Source organism: Gigantopelta aegis, chromosome 1 (genome assembly GCF_016097555.1).
Source record: "Gigantopelta aegis isolate Gae_Host chromosome 1, Gae_host_genome, whole genome shotgun sequence".
NCBI classification, from domain to species: domain Eukaryota; kingdom Metazoa; phylum Mollusca; class Gastropoda; order Neomphalida; family Peltospiridae; genus Gigantopelta; species Gigantopelta aegis.
This window is the reverse complement of record NC_054699.1, coordinates 14,833,147-14,854,424: the sequence shown is the minus strand read 5'-3', so window position 1 is coordinate 14,854,424 and position 21,278 is coordinate 14,833,147. Positions and strand designations below refer to the sequence as shown.

The window sequence follows — 21,278 nt, the reverse complement described above, 5'->3', positions numbered from 1 at the left end:
AAGAAGAAGAAGAAAAGAAGATTTTTTTTAATGAATCATTTATCATGTCGAAAATCATTTCCTTTGCGAAACCATTATGTTCAAACTGATTTTTATCGGATAAACAAAACTGAATCATTAACTTGAAAATTGATGCAAACTACTGTTGATTCTCTCTGAAACCGAATCTGAAGCATGAATGGTGATTGTTCAACGATAAACCCGGCCTTGAGGTCAAAGTAAAACACCGAATGAACTTCGATCATTTACTAGCAGGGAAACGTCGGTATTTAGATGCGCGCGCACTCTCTATCGGCATCATGGGTGGCGACCATTACGCAGCGAGTGCAGATTGAAGTGTTTATTCCCGTTGCATGATTAATAGGATGTCCTCCATTGTAGCAACAAGAAATCCCCATTTGACGAGATACAGTCCCGGACATTCCGATTGTTTTCCATCAGTGACATTAGTGGTTGCCGCGGGAGTTCGTCATTTTAGACCCATAAACTCACCGGCTGGCGGCCGTGAACGAACTGGAGTCGGATGATGGATGGGGATTAAGGAAGCGGTGACATGCCATACAGTGCGGCGTCCCAGTAATAAAACTATAGGTGACAGGGCAGCGGGTCCGCAGGATGACACCCCCATTCCAGTGGCATTTGTACAGATACCGAAGAAGGGAGAAAACAGTGGCAGACTTTTAGGTTGAATTGTACCAAAGAAAAAGGTTCCCCGTCATTTTGTTGACGAAAAATCTTGAAGTATATCCGCGCATATAGTCTGCTGTTTGATTGTGATTATTTCATGCTAAACAGCTTTATAAAGTGGCAATTTTTAGACTGACGTTGAGAGAGAGCATGTAGTTTGCAAATATACTAAAAGGCAAAACTTATTGTGACACACAAAAGACAAAGATAATTGATGATAAGTTTTTACTGCCGTGTATGAAACGTTATAACGTGGAAAAATAAATGACCGAATGTATGGAAACGAGCAATTGTCTATGAAAAGGGCGCACCTGTCATATGCAAATGAGCCACATCACCAGAGCGAAGTTCACACAGTCAGTAGCGAGTGTGTCCACCTTGGGCATTGATACAGGCCTGGCACCACCGTCTCATTGAGGCCACTAAAAGCTGGAGAAAGTTCCTGGGAATGCCATTCCAGATCTGAGGAAGGATCAGCCGGAGTTCCTGCAGTGTTGTTTGAGGATTTGGAAGACGTTGCAAGCGTTGATGCATTTCATCCCAGACATTTTCGATTGGTGACAAATCCGGGGACCTGGCAGGCCAGGGTAGCACATCAACATTGTTCTGATGACGTTGAATCGACTAGCGAGGTCACGCTGCGAGGTCCCAGATTCAACCACCCCTATGACAGGTCACTAATGGTGTTTTTCTTACTTCTTGACTTCTGAAGGCTGCACAGAGTGGCAATGATTTGCGACTGAATGTCTGGCCTATTATGGTGAACACTGGACAGGATTTCTCCCGAATATTGCATGTTTCTTGCACAAAGCATTGCAATTGCTGAAACAACTGCTTGGTTGCATTTCTTCGAGCTGTTTCATGCACATTTTCTCTGGTTTACATCCATAAATCCATTCACAAATTTATTACTCCAAACTATCCATGTCACAATAACTTTTGCCTTTTAGTATATGTGTAACTTGTTAACATTGAAGACGTTTTTGTGGTAATTCCAGCCTTTGCAAATGTAGCACCAGTACTTTTTGTGTAAAATAGGTGTACACCGGTCAGGTTTAGTGGGTGTGTTTGTTTAAACCTATATCCTGAGAGAAAGAGCTGGACAACAGGGGTTGTCCTTTTCAGGGTATGTTGCCCCCAGGCAGGTAAAGGTGCATAAAAAACCCACGGGGCTACTGGTATTAATAAAAATGTTATTCTCAGACTATCAACTTCCAGCAGAAAGTTGACCAACTTTCGGCTGTCACGACTTCTATGGCAGTTGCTAGTCTGAGCGATCTTTTAACTCCATTCGCGTCGTATATTTATTTAGTCGTTAATCTGAGCGCATCTGTCGGGAGTTGGTGGGAATTACAACGTATCCGTCGATTTGGCCAACTTCGTCGTAACAGTTGACAGTCTGAAGCTCGCATAACGCTATATAGAAACATACAGTGTAGGCTAAATAATTCTGGTCTGCGTCCAATTGATGTGAAAACAAATTCGGCTCCGACAGGTAATCAATCAATCAAGCAACCATTTGGTACGTTCTTACATCCACTGAAGGTTCAAGCACGCCTGTCTTGGGCACATTTCCGAATTTTCAGGCGGATGTGTCCAGTACGGGCGATTGGTAGTAATATATGACACTGATTATTTCTGTAAATAAATAAATAAATAAATAAACTTGTATATGTATTAACAGTTGAAACCAGTCCAGGGTCCACCCTAAAATGGGATCTGTGATTTTCAGCAAAACTGAGGGATGCAAAAAAAATAACATTCGTCCAATCACTTTAACAGTATGTGACACCCGCCCCTCTCCCCCACCCCCGCACAATTTCTTGTAGATAGATTAAATGAGAGGTGCCACATTTTTATGGTATATTAGAAAGAAATGTTTATTTAACGACGCACACATTTGTTTTCGGTTATATGGCGTCAGACATATGGTTAAGGACCACACAGACACTGAGAGAGGAAACCCGCTTCGCCACATCATTGGCTACTCTTTTCGATTAGCAGCAAGGGTTCTTTTATATGCACCATGTCACAGGCAGTGTAGTACATATCACGACCTTTGATATACCAGTCGTGGTGCACTGGCTGGATTTTAATGTTGTAATGTGTGTTGCTATGCTGCTTATATCAGTTTTTTTTTATTTACGTAAATGTTAACATTATCGGTAATAGGAATTAATTTGGTAAATTGGAACCTTTGAAGCGTTACAGTACGTATGGACTTGGGACGAGGGACATAAGCGTTTGAGACTGGGAGCTATGGGCAACTGTAAATCCTCGAAATAGACCAAAAACAAAGGAAGGAAGGAAGGAAGGAAATGTTTTATTTAACGACGCACTCAACACATTTTATTTACGGTTATATGGCGTCAGACATACGGTTAAGGACCACACAGATATTGAGAGAGGAAACCCGCTGTCGCCACTTCATGGGCTATTCTTTTCGATTAGCAGAAAGGGATCTTTTATATGCACCATCCCACAGACAGGATAGTACACACCACGGCCTTTGTTACACCAGTTGTGGAGCACTGGCTGGAACGAGAAATGGCCCAATGAAAAACAAAGGAGATAATTAGCAATACTAGCTGGCCTGAAACCTTTTCACTGTGTATTTCCCTCATTCTATCCACAATACTTGTTGTAATTCGTGTAAAAATGCGTAGCGATTCATTTGTAAACCTATATAGCTGTTTTGTAGTAATGTAAAGTTTGTTTTATTTAACGACGCCACTAGAGCACATTGAATTTGTTTTCTTATCATCGGCTATTGGACGTCAAACATATGGTTATTCTGACACTGTTTTAAGAGGAAACCCGCCGTCCCAACATAGGCTACTCTTTTTCGATTAGGCAGCAAGGGATCTTTTATTTGCGCTTCCCACAGGCAGGATAGCACAAATCATGGCCTTTGTTGAACCAGTTATGGATCACTGGTCGGTGCAAGTGGTTTACACATACCCATTGAGCCTTGCGGAGACTTACTCAGGGTTTGGAGTCGGTATCTGGATTAAAAATCTCATGCCTCGACTGGGATCCGAACCCAGTACCTACCAGCCTTTAGACCGATGGCTTAACCACGACGCCACAGAGGCCGGTTTGGCAGTAATGCTAATATGATTAAACGTTGTTATTCAGATTTAGGCATTTTCCTTTAATTTGGACAAAAACCAACTTCCGCCTACAAAAAAGGAGCCTATGATGAAGGGAACGGGTGGTAAAGCAGTGCGTGTGCGTTTGTACTGAGTCCTGATTTCAGACTCAAATGTAGACACCTTTTTGGGGAGGGAGGCGGTAGGGGCAGAATTCGTAATGTGAGATAACCATAGGCGATTAAAATGAAAAAATTCCCATTAGGAGCGAATTGTTAGGGGTTTTTTTAATTATTATTTACAGACATCACTAGAGCACATTAATTAATTAATTTAGTAAAACTAATACGAGTGTGCAACTGTAATAAACCTACAATTGTGACCTCTTTTTTTAGATGTAAGCATTTGATGTAAAAAGCGGGGGATGTAGTCCAGTGGTAAAGCGCTCGCTTGATGCGAGGTCGGTTTGGGATAGATCCCCGTCAGTGGGCCCATTGGACAAAAAGCCAAGCGAGAAGTAAGAATTTCAAACTCCACGAGCAGACGACGTTCTTCACTATGGTTGGGTATTGCTGTTTATTTATATCTTGGCCAATTCTTTCATAATTTGCACATAAAAAAGAACACTAGGTCTTTTGTAATTTCCAAAACAGGTTTTGTTTTTCTTTATACTTTGCGCCAAGCTGGAGTTATTGACAAAATATAGATGTTTTTTTTTTTTTTTTCTTGCTCGTTTTTTTAAGCAAAGCAGAAGAAAGAAAGAAAGAAAGAAATGTTTTATTTAACGACGCACTCAGCATATTTTATTTACGGTTATATGGCGTCAGACATATGGTTAAGGACCACATAGATTTTGAGAGGAAACCCGCTGTCGCCACTACATGGGCTATTCTTTCCGATTATCAGCAAGGGATCTTTTATTTGCACTTCCCACAGGCAGAATAGCACAAACCATGGTCTTTGTTGAACCAGTTATGGACCACTGGTCGGTGCAAGTGCTTTACACCTACCCATTGAGCCTTGCGGAGCACTCACTCAGGGTTTGGAGTCGGTATCTGGATTAAAAATCCCATGCCTCGACTGGGATCCGAACCCAGGACCTACCAGCCTGTAGACCGATGGCCTAACCACGACACCACCGAGGCCGGTAGGGGAAAGTGGGGCATAATGGACCCTAGGGGCAGAATGAATCATCGAAATATACAGTACAATGTAGAAATTATGATGTCTTAAACTAATCAGAGTTATTTCCCTTGTTACACGTCACAGATATACGTTGAAAAAAAGTGCGACAGGCGTGGGTTTTTAAATTTTTACAGAGAAAAAAAGAAATTGAACCTCTCTGATATAAGGTAAGCAAACTTTTATTATCTAGTAAAATCCACCAGTTAACGGTGATTCAATGCAATGTTTTTTATATTGTATCTAGCAGTTTTAGAGCTATATCACAAGCAAAAATTCAATGTAAAAAAAAAAAAAAAACATTACTTGTAACAATGGCGTTAAAGCCGCACACCCTAGTTCCATCCAGCGAAAATAAATTATAATTTGGTTAATCTACAAACCTGTAACACACTTAGATCACGTTTTTAATAAATGGAGTGAAAAAGCAGGTTTTATATTGATAAATACCATGGGAATCCCCATGTCCCAATTGCTTGAAATAATTTTGAAAGTTTGTATTCTGATGTCACCGGTAGATGTCGCTCGAAGCACAACAATGCCTACGTCACGACAAATTTCACAGACTTGGGGTGCGTTCTTTTCACCTCTCCTGGACATGTTCCAACTGTTCTGTCCTGGTTGTATCCTCTCTCCAGATATCGTAGGACTTAGCAAAATTATTGGTTTTAAGGGTTTGTAACGTTTTGTATTGAGATACTTACTTGTCTGAACTTTATTGTTACTTAAAATGTTCACGAACTGTGAAGAAAAATCTCACACATGAACAATAACAAATGATGTTGATCGCGCGAACCGTGCACTAGAAAACAAACCGAACCAAAATGATAACGGTCACGTGGTATACCAACGTCTGTGACATTGAAATGGAAATATCCCGTCTAAAAATAGATTAGACCTTGTCTGCTCAACGGTTTTTTCTCAAACGTGCGCCCGTTTTCAGAAATAGGAAAAATGCATTTTGTGGTATTACAAACACCAGGATTACCAGGATTACCAAAAAACACTTCAGGTGAATGGAAATGTATATTCTAAATAATAAACGGTAAGTAAAGTGCAATTTTATTTGTGAAAAAATGGGTTTAATAGCGAAAAACAACGCCGTAATGGTTAACAACTAGCCGTAACTAGGGTGTGTCCCTTTAAAATGCCACACAAATGGGGGCAAAATGGAACACCTATGGCCGGGGCATAATGAACTATTGGCCCATTTTGCCCCATGCATTTCTAGTTCATATTGGAGAAATTTTAAGATCATAATTATTTCTTTTCCAGTTATACAGTTACAGGAATAATGGTGAGGAACTATGTTAGAAAGAGTAGCAGACAGTCGTGGGATGAAGTGGCTATGAGAGACGCACTGAATTCAATAAAAAATGGGTTAGGCCTGAAAAAAGACAGTTTGCAGTTTAATGTCCCTAAAACCACCCTTCGTCGACGATACAAAGGTCTCAACAAATGCGCAAAAGGATCTACAAAAATATTGGGACATTTCACAGTAAGTGATGATATACACTATGGAGTTCAGGGGCGGATCCAAGATTTTCTATAGGGGGGGGGGGGGGCGCAGATGTGCCTTTTCTATAAGGGGGGGGGGGGGGCGCAGATGTGCCGTAGATGCGATTTCCTGCAATCTTGAGAATAAAATATAACGTAAAAAATATAACGTCTGCCGTCTAATGATAGTTTTATCTTTATTTTCAGACAACGTTTTCTGCTGATATGGAACAAGACCTCGTTGAGTACATAATAAAAATGGAGTCTATGATGTTTGGACTCTCAACCTCAGATGTAAGAAACCTTGCATTTCAACGAGCTGATCGAAATGGATTAAAAAATTATTTCAATAAAGAAAAACAGAAAGCAGGGAGGGACTGGCTGTACTGTTTTATGAAGCGACATCCGGAATTGTAGTTGAGACAGCCAGAAGCAACTTCAGCAGCTCGGGCCATGTCCTTTAATCGAGTTAATGTGAACAAATTTTTTGATCTTCTGGAGCCACTAATGGAAAAATATAAATTTCCACCAAACAATATTTATAACGTGGATGAAACGGGTATAACAACCGTTCAAAGCAAACCGTCAAATATCCTTGCCCAAACAGGGAGGCGACAAGTTGGTAGCTTGGTCTCAGCTGAACGTGGGACACTTGTCACTGTTGAAATTTGCATGAGTGTAACTGGGGCCTTTATTCCGCCTATGTTTATTTTCCCAAGGGTTAGAATGAAAATTGAACTGATGAATGGTTCTCCACCAGGATCAATTTATGCATGTCATAAAAGCGGTTAGATGCAAATGGACTTGTTTGTTTCATGGTTTAAGCATTTTGTGAAGTCATCAGGTGCATCTAAAGATAACCCTGTTTTGTTAATATTAGATGGGCATGCCACACATACCAAGAATTTAGAGGTCATTGATCTAGCACGGGAAAATGGGGTAGTATTACTATGTTTACCTCCTCACTGCTCACATAGAATGCAACCACTAGATGTGAGTTTTATGAAACCTTTATCGACCTACTATGACCAAGAACTTGAAAAATGGTTACGAAATAATACAGGTAGAGTTGTGACAACCTTTCAAATTGCTGAACTTTTTGGTAAAGAATATATGAAATCAGCTACGGCCTTAACTGCAGCCAATGGATTTCGCAGAACCGGAATATATCCTACCGATAGAGATGCGTTTTTACCACATGAATTTGCTGCAGCTGATGCAACTGACAGCTTGCCCAGAACACCTTGCAACGTCCTCCAATGGAGACAAAAATCAAGCTATGTGCAAAGAGCAACATACTACACACACACACTGTTATCAGCATCTCAGTCTAGACCTGATGCACCGACAGAGCCTACCTCACTGGTAGCGGCATTACCTTCAGCCTTAACTACTGTACAAGATGAGCCTATGGCAGTGGTACCAACATCTGCTCTAACACCAACAACGTCAATAGATATCGTACCTGAACTAACTCAGCCAGTGGTATCTACTTCCAGTTGTGCCCTACCCATGGAAATAGTACCTCAAGCAACACCCTCTACCTCGACATCAGCCATACCCCAGCTTAATGCAGTGAAAGCAATGTATCGGCCAACAGCTCTTTCAAATGATTCAATTTCATACATATCACCTTTTGAAATTTCTCCACCTCCAAAAGCAACCAGAACTAACCGAAAACCAAATGTAAGACGGGGTACAACAGTCATTCTCACAAGTAGCCCATACATAGCGACACTTATTGAATCAAAGAAGCTAACCTCTACGAAAACAACAAGCAACACCTTGACCTCGAAAAAAACTAATTTGATGAAAAACACCACTAAGCGTTCTGTTAAAACCACTCCCAAAACAACATTCGGCCTACCAAAAAAGTGCAAGACGTCTACTCCGGTATATAATCATTCATCAGATGATGAGGCAAATGATGCAGAGTGCATTTACTGCAATGAATGGTGGAGCAGAAGCAAACAGGATGGTATGATACAGTGTGGAAAGTGCATGAAGTGGTCTCACCCAGCGTGTGCTGGTATTGATGAAAATGATGACGACGTCAGCTTTACATGTGACTTTTGCCTTTGAGAAGCTGTTTGTGTTAGACAACTGTGTTTGGATTGTTCTAGTTTCTTAGTTTTGAACCTTAAATACAGTTATGATGATATGTAGCCTAACGATGTTTTTTTTTCTCAAGAAATCATCTATGGGGGCAATATGGAACCTTGGTTGCCATTTTACCCCAACTATGGGGCAAAATGGTTTCTCACTCGCAAATTTTGTTTGTTAAATATTTGTTTTTGGTTTAGATTTAGGCATACAATGCCTATACCTACTTAAATACTTGAACTGCATAAACGTATATCACACTTGATTAGTATTCTACTATGTTTTGTTAAACCGTATTGCAGCACGGAAGTTCAGTGTTCCATTATGCCCCACTTTCCCCTACAAAGCAGAAGAGTGCCAAAGGTGACGATACAAAGCACACTAATAGCTCGATCTAACTCCTCGTTTAAAGAAAACTAAAATAATTAATTCATTTCAAATTATTTTCGTACTTATATATCCAATTACGCTGTCCTGGGCACACACACCTCAGCTATCTGGGCTGTCCCTCCAGGACAGTGGGTTAGTTGTTAGTTGGTTAGTGGTTAGTGAGAGAGAGAAGAGGGTTTAGTAGCCTTACACCTACCCACGGTTTGGGTTGGAGCAGGTACCGGCCTGCGAGCCCTGTACCTACCAGCCTGTAGTCCGATGGCTTAACCATGACGCCACCGAGGCCGGTACAAACATAAAACATATCCAAGTCCATTAAAGGGACGCAATCGTGTAAGTTGAGTATCTACAAAGAGTATAATTTCCTGGAGCTGTGACAGAATTACGTGGCATTAGATTATTCACAGTGAATTTATTATTTTAAAAAACCAGTAGCTCACAATTGGTGACAAAAGCAATAACAAGAATAGTTTGATGCAAGTAAATAATCACACAGACGCAGAAGCAAAAACAAAAAGATGATGCATAAGGTCGTAATAAAATACTTGTTAGATTTTCATCCATATGTTTTCAAAATTGGGGCGGGGAGGGGTGGGGAGAGAAACTTTATTTTTCATTTTACATTTTCAGGACACAGGTAATACCGCACATCAAGCATCATATATGTTTATATGACAATCCCTACCCCCCTCCCCCCACCCCAAAAAAGCAATTAAAAGAAAAGGATTGCAGGTCTTTATCCTCTGGGAGGTCGAGAATGATAAACTAGTATTTTATCCTTACATACCATTGCATTGGTCAACAGAATCGTTTAACATTCTCTCTATTATATTTTCTACAGATATATGTATAAAATTCCCCGCTCAATTTTGAAAAATAACTATCTAAAACAAGCAGGCTATTTTTTACTTGGTCTAACAGATCTTTAACAATTGACGGAAAAATAACTGTAATAAGATATCAAGTTCTTCCTCTTTTCGTTGCTCTTCGCTCCAGATAAAATTTTTTTTTTTTTTTTTGCAAGAAATTAAATATACTATTTTACAAATTTTTCCGGAACGGTTAGAGTGACAGAATTAAGCGAACGATGCTAATAAAAGATTACAAAAATGGTGGACTTAAATGATACATCCGATTTTTGCAAATATATGAAAGTAACGTGGATACAACGACTATTCTTTTCAGATAAATTATGCCAAAACCTAACAGAAACGTTATTGATACAATTTGAGGGTAAAAATGTATTTACATTTTAAAAAGAAAGATCATTAGCTAAAGTCTTAAAATGAATTCCAAATTTATTCTGGAAAGACATCATAGTTCATTTTGCAATGGCAAAATCAAAATAATTTCAAAGCGGAACACATTCTATTCTTACATCACTGCTAAACTTTATTATTTTATCCCTCCCAAACCAATCACATTATAGTTTAATTGGTACCACAAAGGATTAAATATATAAAATATATACTTTCTTGAAACGGGAAATTGAATACAAACTGACGCTTTATACATCTTTTGTAGTGAAGAAGATCAGTTGTTAGAACATTTGTGTTTTTACTGTTCTTATGCTGAATAATTTTGGCAAGAATTCGAAAAGTGGTTTAAAGATAAAATACGTTTGGTTGTACATTTTAATATATATAATAGATATATTATTTGGCCATCCTTTACATAGAACCCTAATAAACCACATCATTGTCATAGGTTACACACAAAATATATATAGTTGAAAATATGCCAAACGAAAGCCACAATTTTCTGCAGTTATGTAACAGAACTATAGAAAAAACATATTTATGAAAATAACGAAGATCATTTCACAAAATGTGGAATATATTGACACTTCAAGCATGATACTACAAGTCATACTTTTCACGGTATACACACTGGACACGTTGTTGGACACTTTAAACTGCAGGATAGGTTACGTTTCACTATAAGAGTCATACGCTTCACGGTATGCATAATGGACACGTTCTTGGACACTTTAAACTGCAGGATACGTTACATTTCACTATAAGAGTCATACTCTTCACGGTATGCACACTGGACACGTCATTGGACACTTTGAACTGCAGGATACGTTACCTTTCACTATAAGAGTCATACTCTTCACGGTATGCACACTGGACACGTCATTGGACACTTTGAACTGCAGGATACGTTACCTTTCACTATAAGAGTCATACTCTTCACGGTATGCACACTGGACACGTCATTGGACACTTTGAACTGCAGGATACGTTAATTTCACTATAAGAGTCATACTCTTCACGGTATGCACACTGGACACGTTATTGGACACTTTGAACTGCAGGATACGTTACCTTTCACTATAAGAGTCATACTCTTCACGGTATGCACACTGGACACGTTATTGGACACTTTAAACTGCAGGATACGTTACCTTTCATTATAAGAGTCATACTCTTCACGGTATGCACACTGGACACGTTATTGGCCACTTTAAACAGCAGGATACGTTACCTTTCACTATAAGAGGCGGGGGCGGGACGTAGCCCAGTGGTAAAGCGTTCGCTTGATGCACGGTCGGTTTGGGATCGACACCCGTCAGTGGACCCATTAGGCTATTTCTCGCTCCAGGCAGTCCACCTCGACTGGTATATCAAAGGCCGTGGTATGTGTTATCCTGTCTGTGGGATGGTGCATATAAAAGATCCCTTGCTGCTAATGGAAACATTTAGCGGGTTTCATCTCTATGACTATGTCAAAATGACCATATGTTTGACATCAAATAGCCGATGATTAATAAATCAGAAAACCCGCTGTCGCCACTTCATGAGCTACTCTTTCCGATTAGCAGCAAGGGATCCTTTATATGCACCATCCCACAGACAGCGTAGTATATACCACGGCCTTTGATATACCAGTCGTGGTGCACTGGCTGGAACGAGAAATAGCTCAATGGGTCCACCGATTATAAACAAATGAAACAGTATACAAATTAAACCCTGAGATATGTATGCTATTTTCTGGGGTAAAAAAAAAAAGAAGAAAAAAGTGAGATTCTCAGGGAGGCAAATGCCCCCTCCCTCCCTGCCCCCCTCCCCCTCCTCGGAGGGTACGGCCCTGGTTGTAGTACGATTTAGAGGCCCTGGTGGAAATGAATATTTGTTTAATAACACCTCAGCACAGATAGAAAGAGAGGGCGGGACGTAGCTCAGTGGTACAGCGCTCGCCTCATGCGCGATCGACCAACGATTGATTCCCGTCGGTGGGCCCATTTGGGCTATTTCTCGTTCCAGCCAGTGCTACACAACTGGTATATATATCCTATCTGTGGGATGGTGCATATAAAAGATCCATTGCTGCTAATCAAAAAGAGTAGCCCATGAAGTGGCAACAGCGGGTTTCCTATCTCTATATATGTGTGGTCCTTAACCAATTGTCCAACGCCATATAACAGTAAATAAAATGTGTTGAGTGTGTCGTTAAGTAAAAAATTCCTTCCTTCCTAGATAGATAGAAAGAGAGGAATCGCGTTGACGCCACATAGGCTACTAGTAGTATAGGGGCCTGTATAGCGTCATGACCTACTTTCCCTGTGATCTTGACCTACTTACCTGTGACCTAGCCACTGAGGGCCGGTGACCTACTGACCCGGCCCCGTCCAACTGACCCGGCCCCGTCCTATTGGCCCCGTCCCGTCCTACTGACCCGGCCCTGACCTACTTAGGCCAGACCCAAGAGTATGGGTATTTTTCTGGAATTTTTCATTCACTAGTCTAAAAGTCTATAGATCAGATGTACGTTCGTTTGATATGGCCTGCTCGACAAGTGTTGAAACGAAGTCTCTAGAACTTGGATCTAACGCCTACGTGGTGGACAAGCTATGGAAAAGGGACACTGCTATTCACATACGGAAATTTGACAGTGACAAGGGGAAAAACTTTCCCCACCAAGCGAGGTATTGCCCTTAGTTTAAAGCAGTGGATCGAACTGTGTACCTAGAAATGCCAAATTGACGAAACGATTTCAGCCTTGAAACAAGGGAAAGACGACAAATTGTTCTTGGAGCTAATATTTATGTGAGTGTGGACAAGAAGATCCTCGTGTGGACGTACGACAGTGGTGGTGGTGCGTAGAAACTAAATCCGTGAAGCCATCGAGGAAAGGAATATTCCTTTCTCTATCACAATGGGAGAAACTGAAAGGCTGTTTCTAGTCATGTGTGACTTTGTACCAGAGCGGAACTCGATTGTGCCCTGCGCCATGTAAGACGACCATCAAAACCAGAAGGGATTTCTTCAGTGTAATTTCTGCAACACGAACGAGTGTCATCAGTGGTAACAGACATTGTTGGCTATAAAAAGTGGTTTGTGGTATAAACGTCATTTGTTTTAAAACTGTCCTAGAGAGCAGACGTGTTTTATGATTCTAACATGTTTGTGTCTTGTTGCACTCTATCTGGAACGAAGAGGTCATACGTATCACACACATTCAAACACTCCTGTACCATACCTTAATGCGTCAGAAGGTATATAAGTAAAATAGTTTTGGAAAAGTCGTCATTTGAGGTAGAACCTTCAGAGGAGCAACATGTCGGACCAGTACAAGTTATATGTACCCGACGTGGATAAGTGGACCCGTTTCTACAAACTGCAGGCAGAAGGCAAACTTTAAACTCACTTCGAAATTCAACGTGGTGGGAAAAGTCAGATCATGTACAGTGTGGATCGATGTCTAGAACTCTACGACCCCACGTGGAAAAAAGAAAAAGAGGAACAGAACAAGCCCCCCGACATCCAAAGTCGTCATGGTCTCCCCAACACAACAGGTGGTAAAGCAAGCCAAGGCCGAGCAGAAACTGAAACGTGAGCAGAGTGGCGTGGAACAGAAACGACGAGAGCAGACTGGCATGGGTCAAAAACGGCACAAGCATTTCTGAGAAGACTATAAAAGGAATCATAGGGGCCAGACAACGTCATTTCACGTTGAGAGACGTTGAATAGTTAACATCATGAGTCATTATGTTCCCGAAACTGTGACTACCATGAATAGAAGGTCATGTCCCATATGTGTAAAGACTTATTCCAACCATGGAACATGATACGACACTGGGAAAATGTACATGTTTTACCACAACGAGCACTAGCTCTGGCTCAAGGTTCAGCACCGGCTCAAGCTCTGGCTCTGGCACCTCTGGCACCTCTGGCTCCGGCTCCGGCTCCGGCTCCGGCTCCGGCTCTCTGGCTCCTATAGCTCCAGCTCCTATGGCTCCTACTTTCCTAATCCATCCCTTCACCATGATCGTGTCGGGACCCACGTCGTGTGGAAAGACTTATTTGGTATACAAATTGTTGAAGGATGGTAAAATCCACCCGCCTCCCCAACGCATTATGGCTCTACAGACGATGGCAACCCCTCTACGACATCATTGGGGCAACCGTTCGAGTGAAATTTGTTCAAGGTATACCTGAGGATTTGGAAAAGGATCGTTATATGGATCCCAGAATCGGAAATCTCATCGTGTTGAATACCTGATGTCTACAGCTGGAAAAGACTCTCGTATCACCGACCTGTTCACAGAAGGAAGTCACCACAGAAACCTCTCGGTGATTGCCATCAACCAGAACCTCTGTAACAGCAAGGACCCGACACAGAGAAGAAACTGTCATTACGTGGCACTGTTCAACAGTCTCATCGACAAGCAGAAACTACTAACCTTGGCACAGCAGATGTATCCTGGAAATACCCGTCATTTCATGCAACGGTTTGAGGAAGCTACCCACAGGCCCTATGGACATCTCTTGGTGGACTTGAAACCGAACACGCCCGAACACTGGCGCCTTTGACCTAATGGTTTAGAGACGGGACCGTCGGAATGGTATAAAAGCACGAGCGTAACGATGAATGTCTCAGAAGAGTTGCAAACACCGTCGGAGAAAGAGCTCTACGTGCAAATCATGCAAAGGGATGCATTCAAGAGAAAACTACCAGGCATACCCGCCTACGAAAGTGACGACGACGAAGAAGAAGATGAGGTAGAACCCTATATGAAAAAAGTCAAGTGGATGCAGTCTTGCGATACGTGTGGTCTGGTCTTTAAAGACGGGAGCGACTTGCAGCGACACGTGAAAACGTGCGAGAAGGGAAATGAAGAGCCGTCGCCCGATTTGGAAAACGAACGCATTCGTCTGATGATCGAGCGTGAATTCGACATCAATCGTGACTATTTCCAAAGCAAGAGGAAACGCTACGAAGACAAAAACATGTCCCAAGATGTCATCGAAAGAAACATGAAGACTTTACAATGGAAGTTATTTAAAGACACGTACTCTCGCTTCCTGGAGTATATGCATTACTTTGACAAAGGCCCCAACACGAGGAATATTCTACAATCAGTGGACCGTAACAGTGATGTGAGACAACAGATTTGTTATAAATTAAATCAGTATCGTTCATGGATCGGCGAACATTTGGACGAGCTAGACGACGACGAGACCGATGATGAGGAGGAGGAGGACGACGATGATGATGGTGAAGAGAAATGAACACTAATATTATTCACATGTCGCCATTAAGGCATCTCTGTGTAACCCAATGTGTGTCCATTATTCATGTGTAGTTATCTATAGTGATTGTAATTTAGAAATAAAATGAAGAAAAAACAACCCATTGCGTTTGTTTTTTGTGGGTTTTTTTTTACTCCATGACTAGATTTTTGATTGGATATTTCAGCCGCTACTTTATAGTAGCAAGGGATGTGTGCATAGGATATCACATACCACAGCCTTTGATATACCCGTCGTGGTACATTGGTTGGCTATAACCTATTGGACCACCGGCAGGGCTCGATTCTAGATTGACCACTGGCCTACATCTTGCCTCTGTATTTACCCACTTGGTAAATTTATATTAAACGACCCTGTAAAGGCTTGTACTCTAGGGAAGTACTCTTGTTTAAAATGCAGTTATTTCCCTTGATCATAGGTTAGGTTGGAGTGTTCTTTTTTCAAAGCAATGGGGCTGGGGAGCCACACACACACACACACACACACACACACACACATTTCTTTCTTCCTCTATCGATTAAGACGTCTACACATTCCTTTCTTTTGTTGTAATAATAGTTTCTGCTTTCAAAATAAGGGGCTGTGGTGTCACACACACACACACACACACACATTCCTTTCTTCCTTTAACAAACATTCCTTTTTTCTCCTTAACGCATATGCCTTACTTCTTCTTAACAAACATTCCTTCAAGACAAATATGTCTTTCTTTCCCTATGACTAAAACAAAATACTAAAAAGAAATATTTGTATTCAATTAATCTTTACTTTACAATGAAAGAAATGTTTTATTTACTCAACACATTTTATGTACGATTATACGGACATATGGTTAAGGACCACACAGATATTGGAGAGATGAAACCCGCTGTCGCCACTTCATGGGCTACTCTTTTTTTATTAGCAGCAAGGGATCCTACACCATCCCACAGACAGGATAGTACATACCGCGGCCGTTGTCCAGTTGTGGAGCACTGGCTGGATATAGCCCAATGAGTTTACCGACGATTTTTTATGTACCAGTCGCGGTTCACTACCTGGAACAAGACAGCCTAACAGGCCCACCGACGGGGATCGATCCCAGACCAACACACAAATGCATATATTACATTGTATTTCAGTTTTTGAGAACTATTTTGAATGAAATATCATTATTGGGGTGGTTTGTGCTATTCATAATACCTATTTCGTTATTGTAGTCTGTGAACTTAACTATAAGTGAACTAGGGTCAAGTTCCCCTAAGAAAAAATTCCCTTTTAGTCTGTAAGTGCCCAGTATTTGTTTAACTAGAGGAAACACTATGACCTCTTTTCCAAATTGGGGTGATTCCCCCACCCACTCTGAATAAACTAGTGAAACCCAAATGAAAAGGTTAATCGCTTGTATGAAATACCTTTGTGTTTGACAGGTGAACAGACGCCTCTAATAGAAAGCCCGTGTTATACAGAAACAGCGGAGATAGCCATCTATATATAAACAATTTCCAGGGATTTTGTACTGGGGGAAAACCATACATAATGTTCTAAATTTAGGGTCTTCTCCTTTAACTGCATGCATCATTATACCCACTCACACATCTTCGGTTAAACCTGTTTGAAAAAGATCACCCAGGTGTTATTTTTTGCCTATAGATTCTCGTTCGTATAAACATATTATAAAACTTGTACATGTTACATTATCACAAGCATCTGCATATATATATATATGGTTTAGTAGGGGTCACATTATGTGCATACGGGCGCGAGAATTTGGGTGTGTGCAAAGTATCATTCGCCTTTCGTCGAATTCTGGAAAATAAGACGTGCAGTCTGGTTTGAATGAAGAGGATGTTTAATTCTTTCTACTTTTAGGTTTCGTTCTGTTCGCTAAAAATAGCCAACTGATTCACACTAAAGTTGGTGACTAAACAGGTGCTTTTATAACCCATAACGATTGTGTTGTACTACAGACAAGTTATAGTTTAGAAAGTGTCTCACAATCTCAGACTGAATATTAGCTTCAAGTTGTTTTCATCGGTGTTGGTGAAAGTCAATATGGAGATGAACAAGGTCGTGTTGTTCTTGTGTGTTGTTTTTCATTATTGTGTGACGAGTATCATCAGGGCTGCACCCTCCACCAGGTACCACTGTGGTGGATTATGTAGGTGCGAGGCGGCCAGCAGATCTGCCCTGTGTGATGGACACGGGGAGAACACCCTCCGACATGGTGTTCCTCGGCTGCCTTCGTTCATACAAAACCTGACTCTCAAAAGTTTCAACATTCAAATCATAACAAAAGAAACATTTGTTCGCGTAAAAACGTTAAACCTGACTGTACTGAAAATCACCAACTCTACAATAGTCGACATAGAGGAGGACGCGTTTTCCGTGTTTAGTCACTGTAGAAACCTCAGTCTGGTCATTGGCCATAACGTCATAGCAGAGACGGTAACATCCAAAGCTTTGAAAGGACTTCGAGCTCTTTCGTTGGATTATCTGGATTTGCGTCATTTGAATATCAGTGATACAGACGATACGTTTTTCGATACGCTGAGTGGAACGTCCGTGCGACACATATGTGTTTCGAAGAATTATCTCACCAAATACAACCACAGTAAGTTCGTAAACGTTTCTAATCTCTTTTACCTGGACTTGTCTGGAAATGATATTAACGTAACGATGCTGACTTATTCTTACGTTTTGAGAACGCTACAGCTGAGTTACAATCGAATTACTCAGTTTCCCATTCTGTGTCAAGGGAATCAATCAATTTTTCCTAATTTAGATCGCCTAATGTTGGATCATAACTATATCCAGAACATTCAGTCAAAGCAATTCAACTGCTTAACAAAGTTACGACAGTTTGATCTTAGCAGAAATTACTTCGCAACAATTGGAACAAATATGTTCGCTTATTTGCCGAACTTGGAGTCTTTGCGACTAAGGAATATGTTCTATGGCATAGTTTTAGTACACAGGTACGCTTTCAACAACAGCCACCTGAAGGAGCTCATCCTCAGAGATAACCGCATCGAGATCCTTCACTCTCTGGACAAGGACAGCTTTTCAGGGTGTCACCGCCTGGAAGGGCTCGATTTGTCCTACAACCAAGTCACCAAGCTTCCGAAGAGAGACAAGTTCATGGAGAGACTTATAGGACACCTCCACAGTCTGCGCTTTCTTTCGCTGGGCAGTTCGAATCTGTTTGAAATCCCAAGGATCGTGATGAACCTCACCAATTTAGAAGTCCTAGAGCTCTACACGAATTACATATCCAAGCTACCGGATGGGTTTTTCAGTCGCATGCCCAAACTGAAGATGATGTATATTTCCACCAATTCCTTTTCCACGCTCAAGGAGTCAGACTTCCCTTCGAATCTATATGATCGTGTCGAGCTAATCGACTTTAGTGGCAATCCCTTTGTTTGCGACTGTAATCTGCTTTGGTTTGTCGAATGGCTCAGAAGGGAGCCTGCAAGATTTGGCCATATTGACAAATATACGTGTACAAACTCGGATGGATCCACGGAAAGTAAATTGTTAACAGACGCGAATATTTCTCTTAAGGCCTGTCTGGTCTCTGTTGAAACAGCGATGTCCATCGTTATCTTGTCAATATTTGTTATAATCCTTCTGATGACGTCATCGCTCGTTTACAAATGGCGCTGGATGATAAAATATTACATCTACATGTTGCGGTACAAAAATAGTTCCAGCGATCAAACTGATCATGACTACATGTTTGATGCCTATGTTATATACTGCGCGGAAAACAGAAAATGGGTTTTGGAAGAAGCTATTCCAAATCTTGAAAGGTCTGGCGTATGTCTCTGCATTCACGAGCGCGACTTCATGCCGGGGGCCCTGATCGTGAATAACATCGTGGACAGTTTGAGACGGAGCAGGACGGTGATGCTGGTGCTGTCTAACGATTTCGCCAAAAGTCATTGGTGCCAGTTCGAGATGTGTCTGTGTCAGACGTACCTCTTGGAGAACGGGCGCGGTCTGCTCCTCGCCGTGCTACTGGAGGAGATCAAATCGTGCCACGTCACCAAGTCCATGTACGCCGTGTTGAAAACCACCACCTACTGCACGTGGCCAGGGGAAGACGAGGAAGCGAAAAGTTTGTTTTGGGAGAGGATGCGAAAGTCTCTCGTTTCTACATCAAGATAGGGTTTTTTAATGACACCACTAGAGCAGACTGAATGGAAGGAAGGAAGGAAATGTTTTATTTAACGACGCACTCAGCACATTTTTATTTACGGTTATATATGACGTCGGGCATATGGTTAAGGACCACACAGATGTTGAGAGAGGAAACCCGCTGTCGCCACTTCATGGGCTACTCTTATTGATTAGCAGCAAGGGATATTTTATATGGACCATCCGACAGACAGAATAGTACATACCACGGCCAGTTGTGGAACACTGGCTGGAACGAGAAATAGCCGACCGACCGCACATCGAGCGAGCGCTGTACCACTGGGCTTCGTCCCGCCCCTCAGATTGATTGATTAATTAATCGTCGGCTATTGGATGTCAAACATTTGGTAATTCTGACTCATAGTCATCACAGGTAAGCCGCTACATTTTTCCTAATGCAGAAAGGGATCTTTTATATGCACTTTCCCACAGACAGGAAAGCACATTGCACGGCCTTTGTCCAGCTGTGGTGCACTGGTTGGAACGAGAAAAAAACAATCAGCTGAATGGATCCACAAAGACGCAGGATCGAACCACTTCGGTTGATCCAGTCAGAGAATTGGTGGGGTTTTTTTTTATCATTCCAACCATTGCGCCACAACTGGACAAAGGCCGTGGTATGTGTTTTCCTGTCTGTGGTAAAGTGCATATGAAAGATCCCTTGCTGCATTAGGCCAGTCGTTTTTGATTAATAGGTTTACGGATCCGCCGAAGTTCATTAAAAAGTCCCGCTGGAAAAATAAAAATGCAAACCTACATTTTTGTAAAAAAAAAATTACCGCCGTTCTGACCAAAAATAAAAAATAAAACAAGTAATTCAAGGGTATTTTTCCCAAAATTATACTTGTCAAATCATATTCTGTCTTTGTTAAATTATTTATTCAGAAGTACGTTGCGTTTTGACTTTCCCGTGTAGGCCCTACTGTGCGGGTGCACAGGTACATGGCCACCATCTTCTTGTTATTGATATTTGCGGAAAGCGGCTCTATGTCGAAATCAGAATTTTAAGTAGCAGAATTGAACAGTTTATCGTAGTATGTCTGTATTAACTAATTCAACATCATAAATACATATTAAAAGTATAAATCAATAAGCATCTATGTATAATACAGTATTTATATGCCTGAATGCCAAAGCAGTAAAACCATTTCGAACCCTGTGTTGTTTCGCCCTTAGATCCGTTCACCCAGGGTTGGTTCGTTCTAAAATATTATTCGTACGGAGTCGTTTCGCCCCAAAATGAGTCGAATCGCCCCGATTATATATTTATTAGTGTAATTGTTTTGAAATAACAAGAATATATCCACATTAGTTATTTAAACGAGATATAAATACTGTAAAACCCGGGAAGCAGAATGGTAGTGAATGAGAAAGTACATGCAACCACAAAATCCATTTGCAACATATGTGTGTGTGTGTGTGTGTGTGTGTGTGTGTGTGTGTGTGTGTGTGTGTGTTCATGATGAATAATCTGGATTTGAACATTTTCTTTTTTTATCCTCCGACAGAAAAAAATAATAAAAAAATGGATCCAAAACATTTATTTTTATTTTTATTTCGACCACCTACATATATTTTGTGGAAAAAAATCCGTAAACCATTTAAT

At 41.1% G+C, this 21,278-nt stretch overlaps 2 protein-coding genes across 2 annotated transcripts; both read left to right on the top strand.

Moving 5' to 3' along the window:
* Nucleotides 1–5,070: 5,070 nt before the first annotated feature.
* LOC121390215 (mucin-5AC-like) lies at nucleotides 5,071–8,824 on the top strand. The gene is made up of 3 exons (XM_041522023.1): nucleotides 5,071–5,131; nucleotides 6,237–6,459; nucleotides 6,666–8,824. The coding sequence occupies exon 3, from the start codon at nucleotides 7,251–7,253 to the stop codon at nucleotides 8,538–8,540; it is 1,290 nt and encodes a 429-aa protein (XP_041377957.1). The 5' UTR covers nucleotides 5,071–5,131; nucleotides 6,237–6,459; nucleotides 6,666–7,250; the 3' UTR covers nucleotides 8,541–8,824.
* An 8,700-nt stretch (nucleotides 8,825–17,524) lies between these two features.
* LOC121368807 (toll-like receptor 4) lies at nucleotides 17,525–19,731 on the top strand. The gene has a single exon (XM_041493586.1). The coding sequence runs from the start codon at nucleotides 17,525–17,527 to the stop codon at nucleotides 19,640–19,642; it is 2,118 nt and encodes a 705-aa protein (XP_041349520.1). The 3' UTR covers nucleotides 19,643–19,731.
* Nucleotides 19,732–21,278: the final 1,547 nt, after the last annotated feature.